Source organism: Neopelma chrysocephalum, unplaced genomic scaffold (genome assembly GCF_003984885.1).
Source record: "Neopelma chrysocephalum unplaced genomic scaffold, ASM398488v2 Primary Assembly neopelma1_91, whole genome shotgun sequence".
In the NCBI taxonomy this organism is placed as follows: Eukaryota; Metazoa; Chordata; class Aves; order Passeriformes; family Pipridae; genus Neopelma; species Neopelma chrysocephalum.
In genome coordinates this window covers 1738094-1755869 of record NW_020897753.1, presented here as the reverse complement: position 1 = coordinate 1755869, position 17776 = coordinate 1738094, and the positions used below count along the sequence as shown (strand labels likewise).

At 40.8% G+C, this 17776-nt stretch overlaps 1 protein-coding gene across 9 annotated transcripts in view; it reads left to right on the top strand.

Moving 5' to 3' along the window:
• SPTLC3 (serine palmitoyltransferase long chain base subunit 3) overlaps positions 1–17776 on the top strand; it is a 125363-nt gene that overhangs the window by 86256 nt on the left and 21331 nt on the right. For 7 of the 9 annotated variants that reach the window (XM_027693367.1, XM_027693366.1, XM_027693365.1 and 4 more), the window contains 3 exons: positions 6093–6228; positions 7241–7370; positions 9708–11487. In XM_027693367.1, the coding sequence (XP_027549168.1) occupies positions 6093–6228; positions 7241–7370; positions 9708–9821 (380 nt within the window). In that variant the 3' untranslated portion in view covers positions 9822–11487. Of the gene's footprint in view, positions 1–6092; positions 6229–7240; positions 7371–9707; positions 11488–13299; positions 13347–14569; positions 14692–17776 lie in introns of those variants that run through there. The other 2 variants (XR_003535877.1, XR_003535878.1) reach the window with 1 other exon arrangement.

Here is a 17776-nt window from a genome sequence, read left to right as displayed (position 1 = left end):
CGGATGGTCAGTTGATCTGAACAAGCAAGGGCTTTGGACTAACAGTATTTGCAGTGATTTGCAAGATCTCTGAGGGTTGATTGGATTCTACCTCATTCAAAGGCACTTTATCCATATTCAAAGTTAAACCAGTGCTGTAGTCCTCTAGCAGACCCCACCCAGGGATAGGTGTCCCCTGTATCCCCAAATACAACAGTGGAGGGATGTGATCAGACTTGGATGTGACCTGTCCCCCAGCGAGGAAAGCTTTCCCCAGGGACAGCAACGTGCAGCTCCACGACAGAGTCCCTTTGTCAGGATGTCTTTGCTGCCAGGATAGAGCGTGAGGATCCCTCCTCTGTTCCAGATGCTGCGGTGCCCAAGGAATCCAGCGCTGTTATCAGCCTGGGGAGCACAAAGGAGAGAGAGCAGTGCCTTTTGTAATGGCACTTAGATCCCTGGTACTTCAGGAACACCTAATGGGATGCAGATGGAGCGCGTTGTGCTCTGGCTGGTTTTCAGCAGCGGGACAGACCCGCTTTGTGATTAATCACCTGTGCTGGGAGTAAATGAGGCTCAGCCAAGGCTGGCTGCCCTGTCCCTGCTTTTATGCAGGATGCTGAATGCTTACACTATAGATATGAATATAGATAAGGTGCTGTGTAGGCAGAGCTGAGCCATTTGAGAAAAGAGGTAAAAATTACAAAATCTGTACAATTTTTCTCCTTTCTGCTTCAACTGAAATTGGCACTTTTTCTCCCCTTAATCTGCTCTGGAAAGTGTTTTGCAGAAGTTCACAGTTAAAATTGGACTGACTAAGTCCTTAAGGGCTTATTTAGCAGCTGAATTAAGTTGAAATTACTAGGTTTCTAGTTAGCATTAGACTGTAGAAGAAAATGTCTTCACTTCTTCCCGGTTCATAGCAAAGTTGTTTTTTATGAAGATTGTTTTATCTGAGAACATATTTCCTTTAGGCACCCCAGTTTTATAGCATTCTATTTGTGATTTAATGCACATGGAGGTACATGTGTGTTACTCTTATGATGGAACCAGAGGGAAAAAAATTAAAATCTGTCCATCTGCAATAGTTTAGTGGGGAAGAGCTATTGTTTTCCAATTTTTTTTTTTTAGCCTATGAAAGTTTGCTTTTTACTATCTAGTTAGCAGAGGAGGGCAGGGAGTAGAGTTCTCCATCCAAGGAACACTGACACCAGTATGTAAAAGTTTGATTGTGTAACTAATTATCTAGAAAGATCCTATGAAACAACAGCTGGAGAAGATTAAAGCAGGTGGATTTGGGTCTTGAAGAGGCCACTGCATGCCAAAAACCACTCCAGCGTGGGATTATCTTTCCTGGAATTGGTTCAGGAAAAATAACTCTCCTTCAATTAAAATACACCTAAGATCTTGATATGAAAGGCTACAGGTTGCTTATTGCTGTTTTCAATATACAGAGTCAGAATTTCCAAGGGTAGAAGCCTACAGGAAGAGTTCAAAGGTAGAATGTTTGTGCAGGAATTGAACACAGCCAGTTTCTCTGCTTTATTAACATCTTGCAAGAGGGAAAAGCAGACATCTCTGGAGGAGGAAAACAAACTTTTTTGTTTCAGAGAGCTGATAGTTTTACTGCCTCTTTCACTGCCCGGATAAGGTCCTCAGCTGGCATGAACAGCAGAGCTCTGTTGAAGTGCTGGAGCTGTGCCAGGTAAAGCCATCCCAAGATGAGTAGTCAGGATACCTTCCTTCTGTCAGATGCCAGAGCAGCTCCTCCCTGAGAGCGTGTGACAAAACTTCTGCTGAGTCTGTTACTCAAAGTGGCTCTCTTAAAAAGGTTGTTGCTTCAAAGAAATTATGAGCAGGCCACTATCTTTTATTATTTCTGTCTCTCTTGCCCTCTCTTTGTATTTTTTCTTCAGCCAAACCATATTAATTTTGAGCTATAAAGCTTTCTAAAAGCCTGCAGAAATTAATGAGGGAAAGCCGGCAGTATGCAATGATGCATGTCAAACAAAAATATAATCAGCATTTTTCCCAGAATTGCCAACACCTTAGGACTTCACAGCAAACCAAATATTTTTAAAGTGGCGCAACAAACGTAAACTCAAAATTTGCCAGCAGTAGGTGGATTGCTGATGCAGTAAATTCTGGTTTTCTTGTACCATCCAGGCAATTAATCCTGTACTTCAAAACAATCCCAATAAGCTGGCTATGTATGTTCCAAGCAGTGTAAAGATAACTTGGGAAATTTGAGAATCGTTTATCATTCATTTTTCTCTCTTTCTGTCCCTTTTTAATTCAGCTAAGAATATGTAGAGCCTTTAATAAGGTCGTTCTCTGCCTTAGCTTAAAACTCTGGAGCACTAGTGGGCTTAGTGTGAACTACTGAAGGGTTGGTTTTCCCTGTCCAGGCTGTTTTCTCCAAACATATGCTGTGTTGTGGTTCACATATTTTATGGAATATAACTCTCTGGATATTCTGCATGCTGTGCTATAAGCTCTTTGCATAGACTGTAAATCCTTGAGGATTTTGCAAACTAAGATTTTTTTAACACATATATTTACAGTCTAGGCACCTGATCCTCTGATTAGTGCCATACAGGTAAATTCTTACACTCATATACTTGCAGCCATATCCTCTTAGCTCAAGGATCTGCTCTGCAGATTCTCACTCAGTAAATAATAAAGTATGCAAGATCACAGCCTTAGGAATCAAAGAAAATACTTTTAAAAAGCAATGTCTTTGGTTAAAAATACCACAGTGAATTTGGACTAAGATCTGGTTCTAGACTGAATTCACCACTCTTAATCTGCAGTGTAGGGGGAAAATTGGGCCAATGTGAAAAAAAAATAAACATTTTGCTCACGTCTGCCTCCTTATCTGACATTGGAAGGCCCCATAAAGGAATGAAAAAGAGCTGAAATACAGCTACGAACTTTAGGGTTTTATTGCTCTTATCAGGACAGCATATAAGATGACTGTGTATATGATGTGTGTCTGTGGTCTTTGACCACAAAACTGAACATGAGAAAGGAAAGTGTTGACACTTGGTAAAGAAATAGGTTCCTCCCAGCCACCCACCCACAAATACAATGTGTGTAGCAATCGTCTCCTAATGTGCTTTTTTTCCCTCCAGATATATGTGAGCGCTCTGATCTTTTATTTGGCTCTTTAATGCATCCCTGCAAATGAAATTAGCGTTCTGGGATGTTGCTAAAAATTCAAGTGGCTCTTTTGCATCAACACTGGCTGACTTGAAACAAGCTCCACAGGGAGCCTCGAAGGGGATCCCTCCCACCACAAACTGGTCGAGGATATAGAATCAGCGAAGGAAGATTGGAAAAGGAAGAGGTGTTTGACTTTGGGGAGGTTGCCTAAGCCTCCTTTTTCAGCTCTAATGTTTCCTTAGCTGTATTCCCCTTCTTTGGAATCTAAATTTCTGATACTGAAAATAAGTAGAGACAAACTGATCAGGTCTGGGCCCTGCGCATATGGTTTGATAAATAGGGAACAGCCCGGAATCTTGCGTGGCTGACACTGTGTTTCCAGCTTTGTGGTAAACAGCTGAATAGAAAGGAGAAGGCAGCAAGTCCTGAACTGCACTCGCCAAGAACATCTGCATTTGTGAAAACTTTCCCTAATTGAAAATCTAGTAGTTTCAAATGCTCTCCAACTGGGAGGTTGGAAACTAGCTCAGGGGCTGCGAAGATAGCAAGAAACAGCAGCGGTTTTGAGCCCCCAGTTCAGGTCACTCCCTCGCCCTCCTCCTTGTAATTTGGGCGTTGAGGAGGTGCTAATAACATCTTTACAAATTCTAACAAGGGGAAAAGTCTCTCTTTAGACTTCAGCCACATTATCCTGCAGTTCTCTAACTCCCTTTCCTTGCCATCATCTCCGTTCCCCTCCTCCTCCTCCTCAATATTTCCTCCTGTTTCTTGAGATCTACTACACCAAAAATATTTTTGGAAATACCACAGACTATTGTTTTTATTAGTGACTGGAAAGCTTTGTAGTAGGATGCTTTTGTGTTTCATTTGTTTTCCTTGCTCTGACACAGCTGTTTTTGTTTTAGCAGCATTAGAGAGATGGTTAAACTATTTGTGGCCTTTTCTAACCCAGCAGATCTCTTCCACTGCATGCTTTAAACTGAATGACTGAGACTGTAACTAACAGGTTGTCTGCATGGGCAGTTTTGTGCATAAAGTTACAAACACACTGGTTTTATGAGATCTTTTAATTTGTTCAAGCAAAACACCGATCACTGTGAAGCAGGTCCCAGTTTCCCTATAAATTTCCCAGCCAGAACATTGACAGAACCTTGACTCGGGAGGATGCAGAACAGATGAAGCAGTAGATCTTCTTCAAACCTACACAAGAAATGATTAATGGAGAAGAGGTTTATGTAGCTGTGGTGATCCCCCACCTCAGCCAAGAAGGAAAAGGAAGAAAAGCCAGGCAGAAGCAGAATGTGGTCTGAGGACAAATCTGCCAAAGGTGGCATGTAGCAGCTACAAATGCCTAACTGGCCACTGTGGTTACACAGAGCAAGATGGGAAATTAGGAAACAAGCGTCCAGTCAGAGAAGGGTGACAGCAGTAGGTAGTAAATGAAGAATGAAGAGAACGAAAAGTAAAGTGAAATGAAAAAGTAAATGGAGAGTGAAAATGTAATTCATCTGTGCAAAGGCGTCTTAAGAGCAAAGGGAAGAGAGGAAGTGAGGTGTACTGAAGGTTTCAGTGCTCATGTCTAGTGAAACAATATAGGTGATATTGAAAGTATGGGCTGATGAATGGCAGGAATATGAAAGCTAAGAGTGTAACTGTGCCCTGCTAAATCCCAATCTGACCACACATTCCCGCCACCTCTGCTGGGCAGACACAAGCTGCTGCACAGCAATCAGGCTGAGAGACCTGGTCTGTTTAACAGTGGTTGGGCAGTTTTGTTTCTGGCCAAGTGACAGACCTGGCTCCATTGGCCGTGTGTCTTTGTGAACCCAGGGCTGGCACTAGGGAGCCATGTGGGTATGGGGGAGGTGGCACCATCCCTGTCAGCACCTCACAGCACTGGAAAAACAGCACGTGTATCAGCTCACTGATGAAATATAATGCAGGTGGAGTGGTGAAAGGACATACTAGATCTCCTACTTACAATAACGTAGAGTGTGGCTCTTCCCTTTTTATGCAGTGGGTTGGGAAGCAATTGCATTTGTCAGAAACCACCTCCTTAGTGGCACTGCAAAAGAAAAGGCTGAGATGTCTTTTCAAGCATGTTTTTTTCTCTGCTGTTTTTTGTCTTTTTCCTTCATTAAAAATAATTGTTTTCAACCCTCCTGTCAGTTTTGCTGGGGGTCACATCCATGGATCCATGACTGAATGAGGCCAGGGACAATGCAGAGAACAAATCCTGTGTCTTAAAGTCTTGAATGACTAAAGTCTGTTGTCATATGATGATATCAAGATAATAGTAGCAAGAGAAGAGGACAGAGAAACTGAGCAGAACTCAGTGAGGGATTGCATATGTAAATGCATATTAGAGTAACTGGACTTACGCTGCATGTTGGTAACGTGGAGAAGATCAGGTCTTGTAAAATAACAAAGTTAATCATGTGTCTTTCCTCTATCCAGAAAAAATTGCAACAAAAGCATCAGCTTGAGCTGAGCCAAAATGCAGTATTTTCTACTTTAAGCTTTATTACAGTCACAGAATAAAAAACCAACCAACCAAACAAACATGCAGAATTAGCTACAATATAAGAGGACCCCTGTGGAATATTGTTAACGAGAAAAGATATTGGCTTCTGTAGACATTGGTTATTCACCTTATAGTCCATTGAGAAAGAAAATATTCTATTTACATGTCCTGTGTCCACCGAGACATATGACTAATACTCTATAGGGACTGTTTTACCTCACAAGTACAGGAGTATCAGTCGTCCATCCCACAATGCCAAAATAATCAATGTAGTTACATTTAGCTCATTCCATGTTTTTCTTCTCAGTCAAATAGCAACATGTGCCTTTCAGCCACACTGTTACCCACAGCCCTGTTTTTTGCCTATTCCTAGATTCCAGTTATGATCTTTGCACTGACTGTTCTCCTGACTGGCTCATTTCAGGGCTCCAAAGAGTGCGCCAGCTGGAGAAAAACACAAGGTACTTCAGACGAAAACTGCATGAAATGGGCTTCATCATTTATGGCAATGATGATTCGCCTGTTGTCCCCTTGCTCCTTTATATGCCTGGTAAAATAGGGTAAGTACTGAAAAAAACCTGTTGGCAAAACCAACGCTATTCAGGCTCATAGGTTATTTGGTGTACACTGTGGAAAATGTAGCTCTGTGTGGTAGATGCTTCCTGGGAAAACATGTGCTGTTGAATTCATCATTTAGTTCTGTTCTCTTTTAAATTTGGCCCTAGACTTAATTTTGAGTTGTTCCAGTGTTCAGAATTTTAAGATTTTTCTCTTATCCTTTTTTAACGTGGTCTGGAATAATACATTTGGTAACATTTTTAATTTGGATTTCTTTTATATTTGTTTTTAATTTGTAATCATTAAAGGAGATACATTGCCTTTGATGTATGAATTGGTTTGAATGGATGTTCTTTTCCCACATCTGATCTTTGAATGGTTTTTGCATGTTTTACCACTCAGTTCCTCTCAAGCTGCACTTGTGCACTGACTTGGACACCCAGACCAGGAGTCAGTGGTAGCATAATGTAAGGGTTGAGCTGTGGGGAGTATTTGCAAGGACTTAGCATGACTGTGTGCTCCAGGTCTCATACACACCACAAAAAAAGCTTCCTAACTGGCAGAGTAATTGTGAGAGCAGATAAACTATGACACAGATTGTTTTATGCCTGTTGATGTGCAGGAACCAACCTCTCATGCCTTCCAGAAGTCCAACCTCTTCCATGCTTAGGGGCTGTGAATGCCCACATTTTGATTTGCACTCAAAGCCTTCCAGTGACATAAATGAATAGTGTGTCTATCCTGCAGTGCCCTCTCTGCCATCACATTTCTAGTATTTGACACCCACTGGCCTTCATGAGCTGCTAAGCAGCAAAGATTCTCAGTCCTACTGGTAAAATTCTGGCTCTTAGGGAAATCAATGGGAATATTACCATCTGCTTCACTTGAAGACAGGATTTTACCTATTATACCTATATTATATACAATATCATTATTATACATAGATGTTTTCTCTCTGTGTCAGTTATTGGAGATAATTTACTTTTATGGTTTTTTTTCTTCTTCTCTCCTTAGGGCTTTTGCAAGACGCATGTTAGAAAAAAATATCGGGGTGGTCGTGGTTGGGTTTCCAGCTACTCCTATCACAGAATCCAGGGCTCGGTTTTGTGTGTCAGCTGCACATACACGGGAGATGTTAGACACGGTAAGCACAGCAGATGTCCTGCCAAAATTAACTTCAGATGCAAAGGAGGTTGGGAGAAGCTCAGTGCCTCTGTTACTTTGAAACTCAATAATTCATTTTTTACATTTGTTTTTCTGGCCTTGTCACTTGATCTTTAAAGGCATTGAAGCCTTATATATTTTACTTTTTTAAAATAAATTATGGGACAGTTAACTTGTTATGTTCTTCTATTTCTACTAGTGACCAAATCTGTCATCACTAATAAAGACCTACATGAAGAGCACAGCAAGACAAAAGTTAAATGCTAGGTCAGAACTATCAGAGTAGGAAACCTGAAACAGTACGGAAATAATTGAAAATCAAGTTTTCCATAGCCGTTATCTTCACGTGTTTCTTGAATTGCAGAAAGTATATGTGACAGCCTTGGGGGTACAGGTGGAAATTGCAAACAGTATTTGGAACTGTTTGAACCTAATTAAGTTTAATTGATGCTGTCTGGCCTGTCTCAGTTCTATATCTTTCTCTGATATCAGCAATACCGTTAGGAGTATGTTGAGACTTCCATCATAAACCTCTGTTCCAACACAGTCAGAAATGTGTTTAAAATAAACTCTTTGAGATTTTCCATCTTCCTTTCTTGCCGAAGGTGTTTCTGGCCTGGCTTGAGATACGTTCTTTCATTCTCAGAATAAGCCACCACAAGAGGCTTAACAGTAAATTTCAGGCTTTCTTTTTCCTCTCTTTGCACAAGTGCGATGGTCAAAGCAAAAAATCTGTGAACGTGGAAGGCATTTGAGTTAAAAATGCCACTCCTTCATGCAGACAAGCACCTGTGCCTGCAGAGAGCTTCTGGCTCTGCATTTGCATCCTGAGATTCACATGGATCTTGAGCCTGGAGCCCTGCCCTGCTGACCAGCTCCCACATCAGTGTAGATTGCTCTCCAACAACATCAAAAAATCTGCCTTACATGTGTGCAGCATAAAATTCCTTCTGCTTTTAAAGGTGTAGTAGTTATTAGCAAGGTACAATACTATAAAGACAATATTTCATAGGACAGGGCGTAGCTATTGTGTTGGTCACTGTCAGCTTTGGCTGTTGTGCTGTGTGGATTTTGGCTTATGTAACTACTAATGGGCGATGACCTTGATCTGAAGATTAATCTCTTGAGGTCACCGCTTTGATTTTCTTCCTGTCCTCCCGCTCCCAAATGTCAAGCCCAGTACATTTTTGGGCCATCATTTCATGTTCACTACCTGGACATTGCTGCTTCCTGGTACCACTGGAGGTCTGAAATGCTCCGCAGTTATCACTGAACATGCTGTGTTTCTGCTGCAGTACTCGTGGCATTCTCTAAATGTCCTTACAGTCCATGGAAATGCCCTGAGCTGAATTACTTGCAGATGGAAAGCTTTTAAGACAAATGCTTTGTGAACATGCCTAAACCCAGGGTAACAACAGGTAACAAGCACAATGAAAACATTTCCCTTTGGCAAAATTTGTTTTGAATCTCAGCCTGGAACTAAAGAGGAAAGATCTATGAAAGGGCAAGCTCCCAAAAATAACTTCCTTAATGACCTGGAAGCTATCTCTCTGCATAAACCATTACTAAATTACTTCTTTTTTGTTCATGAGCTCATTTTAGTGGCTTAACAGAAACAGGCTCAAAATCAAAATTGCTGTTTTCTTCCTTGATGCCAAAAAGTTGACTGATCTTGAATGTGGGTCAGATGCTGCAAAACACTGAGCTGCCTCTCTGTGGTACAAAGTTCCCTGTCTATTTTTTGAATCTACTGAGAGCTGGGGACACAGCTCAGCAAATTGCATTACAGTATTAATTAATAATAATTAATATTAATTTTGCCTGTGATATTAGTCTAAGATAATGGAATGCACTAAAATCATCTTAAACTGTTCAGGCTATTTATGTTGACTCTGATCAGCACTGTGGGCTGAGTCCTAGCTGAGAAGATGCAGTGGCAACTCCAGTCCTTGGGAGCTATAGGCAAATATTGAAGTATAGCCTTACACATTTATTTTGCACAAGCAAAGATAACTTTTTAGCTGGGTTGTTATCTCTCTGTGTTTTTAGAAAAAGTAATTTTTTTCGTCTGTGCTCAATTAATGTTCTACTAACAAACCATAACCTACTGGAGGAGTAAATTCTGTTCTCACAGATGCTGTTGTACATCTGTGACTGCATTGATGTTCACTACAGTAGAATGAATGCAAAAATCACCCGTTTGTCCTTTAAACTTTCTTTAATTGATTTTTTTAATAATCTTGTTCTGCTGTAAAGAACTGTTACTAGAACTTCATTTCTTTTCCAAGAGAATTGACAAAGTAAAATGGTCTTACAGGTTTTGAATGCTCTGGATGAATTGGGTGATTTTCTACAACTGAAATATTCCCGGTATTCCAAGTCATCTCATCCTGAACTGTATGAAGAAACTAGGCTTGAACTTGAAGATTAAGTTTTCCACCTCTGAAGAGAACATTATGATGCTATGAAAGGGCGGAAAACCCGAAAACTGAAAAACACGAACGCATTTCTTCCCTTCTAAGGACAATTTTTATTTCTCAGTTAATTGAAAGGAGGGGAAGTTCGGGTGTTGCATCTTGTTGTGTCAAATTTCTGTATTCAAGAGACTGAAATATTGATACAGATTTGCCTCCCCAGGAGATCTGTCCTTCTTACGGTATTTTTGATGCAGGATGAATGCATCCATTTTTTGAGTTGCTAACGTACAGCTTTTGGTATGGCCCCTTTTTATGAAGAGGCTCCAGATAGTCTTAATTGTGACTGAAATAATAAAGTTTAAAAAAAATTAATAGATTCCAGTGTAATATAGCTGAGCTTCATCAGTGAGACTGACTTTTATCTGTTAAGGAGCGTAAATCAAGACCTCGGCGTGGACTGCTACAGAGGAATGAGCAGAAAGTGATCTCTTTTACTAAGTTGCACTATCATGCATTTCTCCAAGGACAGAAAATGTTAGAAAAAGATTAATGCTGAGAACAAGAGAAGTAGCCTGATCAGATCATGTGTTTCTGATGGCAGATTATGGGAAAGGGAAAATGCCTCCACCCATCCATAGACCTTTTCTCAGCCACTGAAATGCACTCTAAGCTTTGAATTGTACAGAAATTTGGGCTTAGACATGAACAGGAATGCTTTTGTGCTAACACATTTGACCTACAACCTATCCCATCTTCTCCCAATGTAAGTTCTTCGGCAGGGCTTGCTCCCTTTTCGTGGAGCAGTAGTAAATAATTTTAATAACCATTTAACTTTCCCGTAAAAACCTTGATCAAAACAGTCAGATACTTGCAGTTCACAAACTGCAGATGACATTTATGGGCCCATTCCTAAGTTTCTTGAACTACTTATGGGCCTAATAAATTCACTAACAAGTATATAATGCTGAAGCTGTTAGTTATACAGAATGTGAAGTTCAATACCATGAGCAGTTCTACCACCTGTTAAACAGAAAACTCTACCATTTCTATGTGTGCTTAAGTCATCCATGTAATAACATTTCTTGAAATATTCTTGTCTGTTTTATGCATGTCAGGGGTTGTTTTATTTGTCCAGTTTTTCTGAGTTGTTTGTTTTTCAAATAATTGTTGTATCATCTGAGGGGGAAGATGTGCTTGTCCCCTTGTCCCCTGCCTGAGTGACAATGCTCAAAGCCACCTGAAGGAGTTGTTAAAGCCAACAGTTTCCCTGCAATGCCACAGCAGCATTACGCTCAGGCTTGTGTGGGCTGAGTTGCTGGAAGGAGATTGGAGGCTTTTCCCTTTTTTTCTTTGCAGCATTGAAAAGCAGTTCTGCAGCTTTAAGAATGAACTCCAAACAATTCCACGCTATCAAATGTCATTGTAAACACATCAGATGAGAGATGTTTAGCTTTCTGTTGCACAGATGTACCACACTTTCATGTTCTCTTGAAAGCTGTGGTGTAAACTTAACCCACAGCTGCAATATTAGATTTAAGAACAGAACAATTAAATTGTGGAGTACCAATTACACTATATTACTCCCTGCTTGTTAAAGCAGCTTTCAGGATATAACCAGGCTGACTGATTATGAGGGCCCATTTTTTGTTGGATTTTTGTTGTTGTTGTTGTGCAAGTTAATAAAAATCCAGTGGTGCTATAACTTTAAGAATTGATTACAACACATTCCATAATATCAAGTGTCGGCTTTAGGAAACATATATCAAGGGCTGGGGAAGGACTAAATGGTGTGTCATATGATTCTTCACTTTGGTAGATGGACTTGAAAAACATTGCAGAGGTTCAGGGGAGCTGTGTTTGTGGATAAGAGCGAACTCACTGTATAAATAATTAAATACTCAAGCACAGGACAAGGAGAAATTAGGAAACATGAACTTTGAGTAACCTGCCAATTTGTGATGTACAGCTTTGTTACATGCAGAGTGAGTGCACTTAAACTGTGAAGGAGATGGGATGAGAAATTTCTGCAACCTGCTCCTGGAGGAGAAGTACTGAACTTGATCTACTGCTTTTTGATCTCTATTACTGAACATCTGTGGCCAGATCCTCAGTTGACTTCTGACCTGCCATCTTGTGGTATAGGGCCATAGTTTATATTTCAGCAAACATTATTACACGTGCTGTTGCAGGCAACACGTTTTTTCCCTCAAAGAGAGGCCTGAGACTGATTAAACTACAGAGTGGTCACTTTTTGTACCCCTATAGGGAATGTTTTCAGCCTAAAGCTGAATTCTTCCTGCCCTCAGAACATTACTCTCACTCATATTAAGGAGACAGGACAGCTATTTTTCAGAGACTGTTAGTTGATTTATTATGTGCCCCCTTCTGATTTCTTCCATCCCTTACACATTAGAAAAAGTACAGACTGACTATCCTTGGGCTTGGGGAACAGTTAGGGAGAAATCCCTGTTCCACTGGTGCAGTAATAAAACTCGCAGGAACTTCAGTCTTAGATTTTCCCCATGAGGCTTAGTTATGGTCTGGTGCTTGCTTTTTCACCAGCATGGACTTTTTCCTGGTTTACATCACTTTTCATAGATTTAGAGTTGACCAACATTTGGAAACTCTATTCTAGCTAGTTTAAGAGAAAAACTGATAGAGTACCTATTAGGCAATTAACACCTCTAGCATAAGGAACACATATTTCCTAGAATGTACTCCATCTTCAGGCATGCACATTCTTGGGAAATACAGCTCCCTGTAATTGCTTTAGAAGGTTTTGAAGAAGAACTGCCTTCAATAAATAAAAAAAAGCCCAAGTTGTCATATTTTAATCCAGTGGAAACACAGTTATAACTACACTAACTTTTTGTTGTCAAGCTGCATCTCATTATCTTACATAAAATCTTGATTGACCTTTATGGTATGGGAGGACTCAAGAGTTTCTGTTTGACAGAGTATCTGAGTTGTTTGCCCTTTCCTGTACCTTTATCCCACCTCATCTTTTGGAAAGTCTCAATTTCCTGAGCTTATCAAACTTGTCAAGGTGTTCCCCCCTCCACTGCTCTTGTGTCTTTGTATTGTTCTCTCTGTTCTGATGTTTCTGTCTTCTGGGTCAGGGGGGAAGCACACTGGCAGCTGCAGAGGACCTGAAGTGCAACAGTTGGCTTCTTGGCATTGCCTCACTGCCTGCTTTTCCTGGTGTCCTCATCAGCTCCTGCAGACTTTAATCTTTCCTTTTCAAATAGAAATTTCCTCCTGAAGGTGCGAAATTTCTGCGCTGAACCGAATCTGAACTGTCTGAGCTGTTGAGCCAAGAATGGGCTTGTTCTGTCATTTGTGCAAGTGTAGACCAGGTTAAGTCTTGCTTTGAAGTCAATACTGTTATTTTAAGACCAGTACAACTGTGAGAGGAACCTGTTGGCGTGAGGTGAGCTGCCTGCATTTATTTCAGAGGGGTTTGAACACTGGTGTCTCTGGACTGTTTCACAGCTGCTGCTCTTCACAGGGGACCAAGATATGGAGTGGATTTATTTAAGGTAGGATTTCAGATTTTTTTTTATTTATTTTATTTTTCAAAGTGTGTTTTGTTGAAGGTGTATCACGTTTTTCTATGTCCTGACAGGGAATGAAGTAGTGATGTAAGAAAAGCAGTCTGTGCTAAAGGTGTTTATGTACTTTCTAGCCTGCTTAGAAATCCAGTAGAGATTCTCCAGTATATGATCTGCCTTTTATTTGTGCATAAAGTTTAATTGTTCTTCAAATTAAAACACGGATCAGGACCAAATTTTAAAGAAACCACACCACCAGCTGAGAAATGGCAGATGTCGTGCAGGTATTGGCAGCTGAACATTCAAGTCTCCAGATGCCTTGAAAAACAGTATCTAGGAGTTTCCCTCATTTACTCACATATCCAGTGTTGTTTGTGTTCACTGTGGATCAGTCACAAGATAATGACGACTCACTTTATCCATTTGAGAGGCAGAGCTTCAGACTTGTCAAGATGGTCCCAAAACCACCACCCATATGACCACACAAAATAATAATTAAGCACCATCAGAACAGGAGTCTGGGGTCTGAATCAGGCTGGTTGCTCAGCACTTACTGAAGAGGGGAGTGTGTTTCTTTCCACGTACATAGCATGTCACTGACAAGTGACATAAGGGAGCACTGATAAATCCATTTTTATCATGTGTTAATCATGTTAAAAGGGTAATGTAGAGGCACAGGAGATGGAGAGACACAGTGGACTCAGAGACTTAGATTAGATGCAGTTGTGTGCAAAGAATTTTTTGGTGCAAGCATTACAGGAGTTGTTAAATCTTTTTAACCAGATAAGTGGAAAAGTGGAAAACGTGGTCTTTAACATCAAAATAGTGACTTCAAGGTAGGCAAAGAGAGCTATTGCACCTCGTGTTACTCCTGTTTGTTTATGAAGAGAAGCAAGGGTAGATGAGGTACCATGACAGATGACCCTGATTCTTGGTACTCTATTCATAGAAACTTTTTGGAGAGTCACTTCCAGATGTTTTGCTAAGACCCAAAAGTGTTAATTGTTATCAATATACTCAAGTTCCACAGCTTTTGCTGCAGGGGTAGCCAGGGTTACAGTGATGCTTGAGCCACCATCTGTAACAAGCTGTGCTGATGCTGAAAATTGTTCAGAGGTTATTCTAGTGACAAGCGTGCACAGCATCACTGATGGTTGGGATGCCACCCCTGGGAGTGGCTGTGGTATGGTGACATCTGTGCTTCTTTGCAGATACAGAAGGACATGGGCCGTAGATCACTCCAGCAGATGAGTTTCTGGCACTTCAGCTCAACCAGAAGATGTGGCCATGAAAGCAGGACACTGTAGGAAGTCTAGAAAATCAATTCTCACAAGTAAGTCAAGTACTTGTAGTAACAGACAGAGAAATGTTGATGTGTGTGTCATGGAGCAACAGTGCTTTCCTCTCACTTCCACTGAAATTGTCTCAAAGAATTTGCTATGAGCATGAGCTGACTCTGGTATCCTGTGAGGGGGCCAACATATTATGTATCCTCCAGTTCCTGGAGCTCAGAAGTGATCTCTCATTCTGTGAAGTATGAAGTACCATCAAGTTTGTTGCTCTTATCTTTGGTATCTGCATTTCCCCTCCCAGCACTGCAAGCAGCAGGTCTGTCTTGCCAGATACAGACCTCTCTCTTCAGAGCACAGCATGAAGAGGACAGCTGAGCCTGATGGGGTCTGATATGACCTCACATGATCCATGGCACAGCAGTGAGTAAGTGTTTCTTGGCACAGGCTGGCTTTGCTGTGCTGCAGATCACTTCTTGTCTGAAGTGGGTTCCTCATCTGTTTACCTCTCAAGCAGCTGTTCTGGAATAGCACAGAAGTGGTGAAATCAGTGGGGACATTTCAAAAGCACAGCTTCTCCTGTGTGTTTCCTGGAGCCTGCTCTGGCACAAGTATCCTCCTTGTGTCCTACTCTCCCCTTGTTGTTACCACACAAACCTCGTGATGTCTTGGCTCTCTGCTCTGTGCGGAAACTGTTTCGTGCATTGCTGGGGATCCTACTTTCATGTGGGAGCTGCTTTTCTAACAACCCTCACACCAAGGACACAGCTACTCTCAGACAGAGTGGTCAGAAGAGGCAAGATATTTTTTATAGTTCCAGGACCATCTATTTACACTTTTAGCATTTCCTGATGTGCAGAGCATCCTGATGCAAACTCTGACTCCCACTGCACACTCTAATACTCATATTTTAAAAACTGCTCAATGAACCACTGTAACCTGTGAATTAGAGCTCTGAACTGGATACAAGAGACCCAGTTCTGATCTGCCTCTGTTCTGCTAAGTAATTACAGATGACATACATTAGCATTTCTTGCCTCATTTTTATCCCTCTGTAGCACTCTGATAGTGATTCTGATTTGTTTGTAAAACAATAAGTTGAACTGATGAGAAGAGCTACAAAAGAGTGAAGTGTTGTTATTATCTGAGTGGTCTTTTAATTTCTACATCTCAGAATGTCTCCATTAATCCTGTAAAAGTCATGACTATTCTGTTTACCAGACTTAGTGTATGAGACAGTACAATGATGAAGACTAATTATAAATCATAGAAAAAAAATTCTGGAAAACAGATTCCTTTAACGTTTCCATTCTGTGCAGGCTTTGTCAGTGTCTTACTACAGTGATGCCAGTTGGATTAGAAAGCTTTTTAAAATGTGAATCTATCTTTTCAAAGATTTGTAGCCAAGCCTTTCCAGTTTGTTAAAATGTAATTAGTGTCTGCTTGTTAATATGATGTTCATTGATTTTTAAAGTACACAGACTTCAAAGCTAGAAATAAATAAATAAAAAGAAGATAATTCAAACCAGAGTGGAACAGCTCGGACAGTTTTACTCTTTTGCCAGGATCCCAAAGCTGTTGTGTTCAAACAATGCCACAGTTTGAGTGGAAATGTGAAGATTAAATCCAAACCCTGCATGTCAGCTTTTTGCAAATGACTATCCAGGATTTCAATAAAATGTCCAACCACAACAGATTATGTTGCAGGGATTTTTATTGCTTAACAACTTGTGATAGTCTCCTGTTTCTCTAACATGTGTTATAAACCAATGCACCTAGCAAGGATTGGTGAAATTTTGGTACCTAACTCTGTTAGGCTCTTCTGAAGAATAATTTGAAAGGAACAAAAGAGGAAAGGGTTCCAAAGAAGATGGATGGTTGCAGAATTTCCCATTGCACATTAGTGCAGTGTGGCACAAAATGGTGTTTCATACACAGGTATGAAACATAATTTGACCACAGTTATGGAGGAAATGATACAAGCACTAAAGAGGAAGGTGGAAGTAACTTGAAATTCAGGGAGGAATTCAAAGATGTGATCCTGAGGAGACAGCAAAAGCAATGCTAGAGCACAATGCTTGAATAAGAAGCTGGTCTTGAGAAGAAAAAGGTGGAAAGGGATATCCAAGGGACAACCCTATCCTAGGATAAGAGAGAAATTAGCTAGTGCAGGAGAGATGAAGCTTGAGCAACAAATTTATTCAACAACAGAAGAAAGACAATTCAGAGGCAAAGAAGAAAGGAAGGGAAACTACCCCCCAAAGACAACATGACAAGACAGTGGAGACAGACAGGATTGAGACTCCCTGGGGGGAAAGAAGGGGGAAATAAAAGGCAGACTCATTTTCAGACAAGAAGGAGAAGAGATCCCACCACACCAGTATGACAGGGGTGTCCATGACAGCAGACAGGTTCCTTGATGGTTTAGAACAAGGGAGGAACGATGTGGAGCCAAAAAGCAGAGAGATTCCCTGTTCTTTCATAACTAGGAATGCTAGATGTAAACCAGGAGCAAAGAAATAAGAAAAGCAGATGGAAATAAGGATTGTCTTCTATTCAGGACAAGTGATACTGTGGAAACAGGTCAAGAAAAACCCCAACAGAGAGAGGACAATGCTTTAAGTTACAGATGCTCTGGATTTTTTTTTCCACAGAACTCTTCCAGTCCCAATGGAGAATGATAAGGTAATAAAAGTGATATATCTCCTCAGCACTAGCTCTGTGAAGGAAGCTGCTGAGAGACAGGCAGCTAAAGCAGATCCTTCTCTGAGGGCGGTCTCCGTTTGGCCCTTTGTGATCCTTGTCTTCCAGGACTAGAACTTACAGTGAGGAAAGCCAGCTTTCACATGTAAAATAGTGAGAAAAGGGTGCAAGAGCCCTGTCTGATTTTCATGCTGGGTTATAACAGATGGGGAAAGAAATATCTTGGTAGTGAATATAGCAAGGGACAATGGACCCCAAAAGAAGAAAGGCATACTGACAAGAAAGCATTCTGTGCTGGTCCCAGTACATGAAGATATTTTTTTTCTAAAGGTTTTGGAATTGCCATTCACTTTATAATTGCGGATTTGCTGTGTGATGCCATCCATGGTGAGCACAGAAGGAGGTCAGCTGTGTGATAGCATCTAA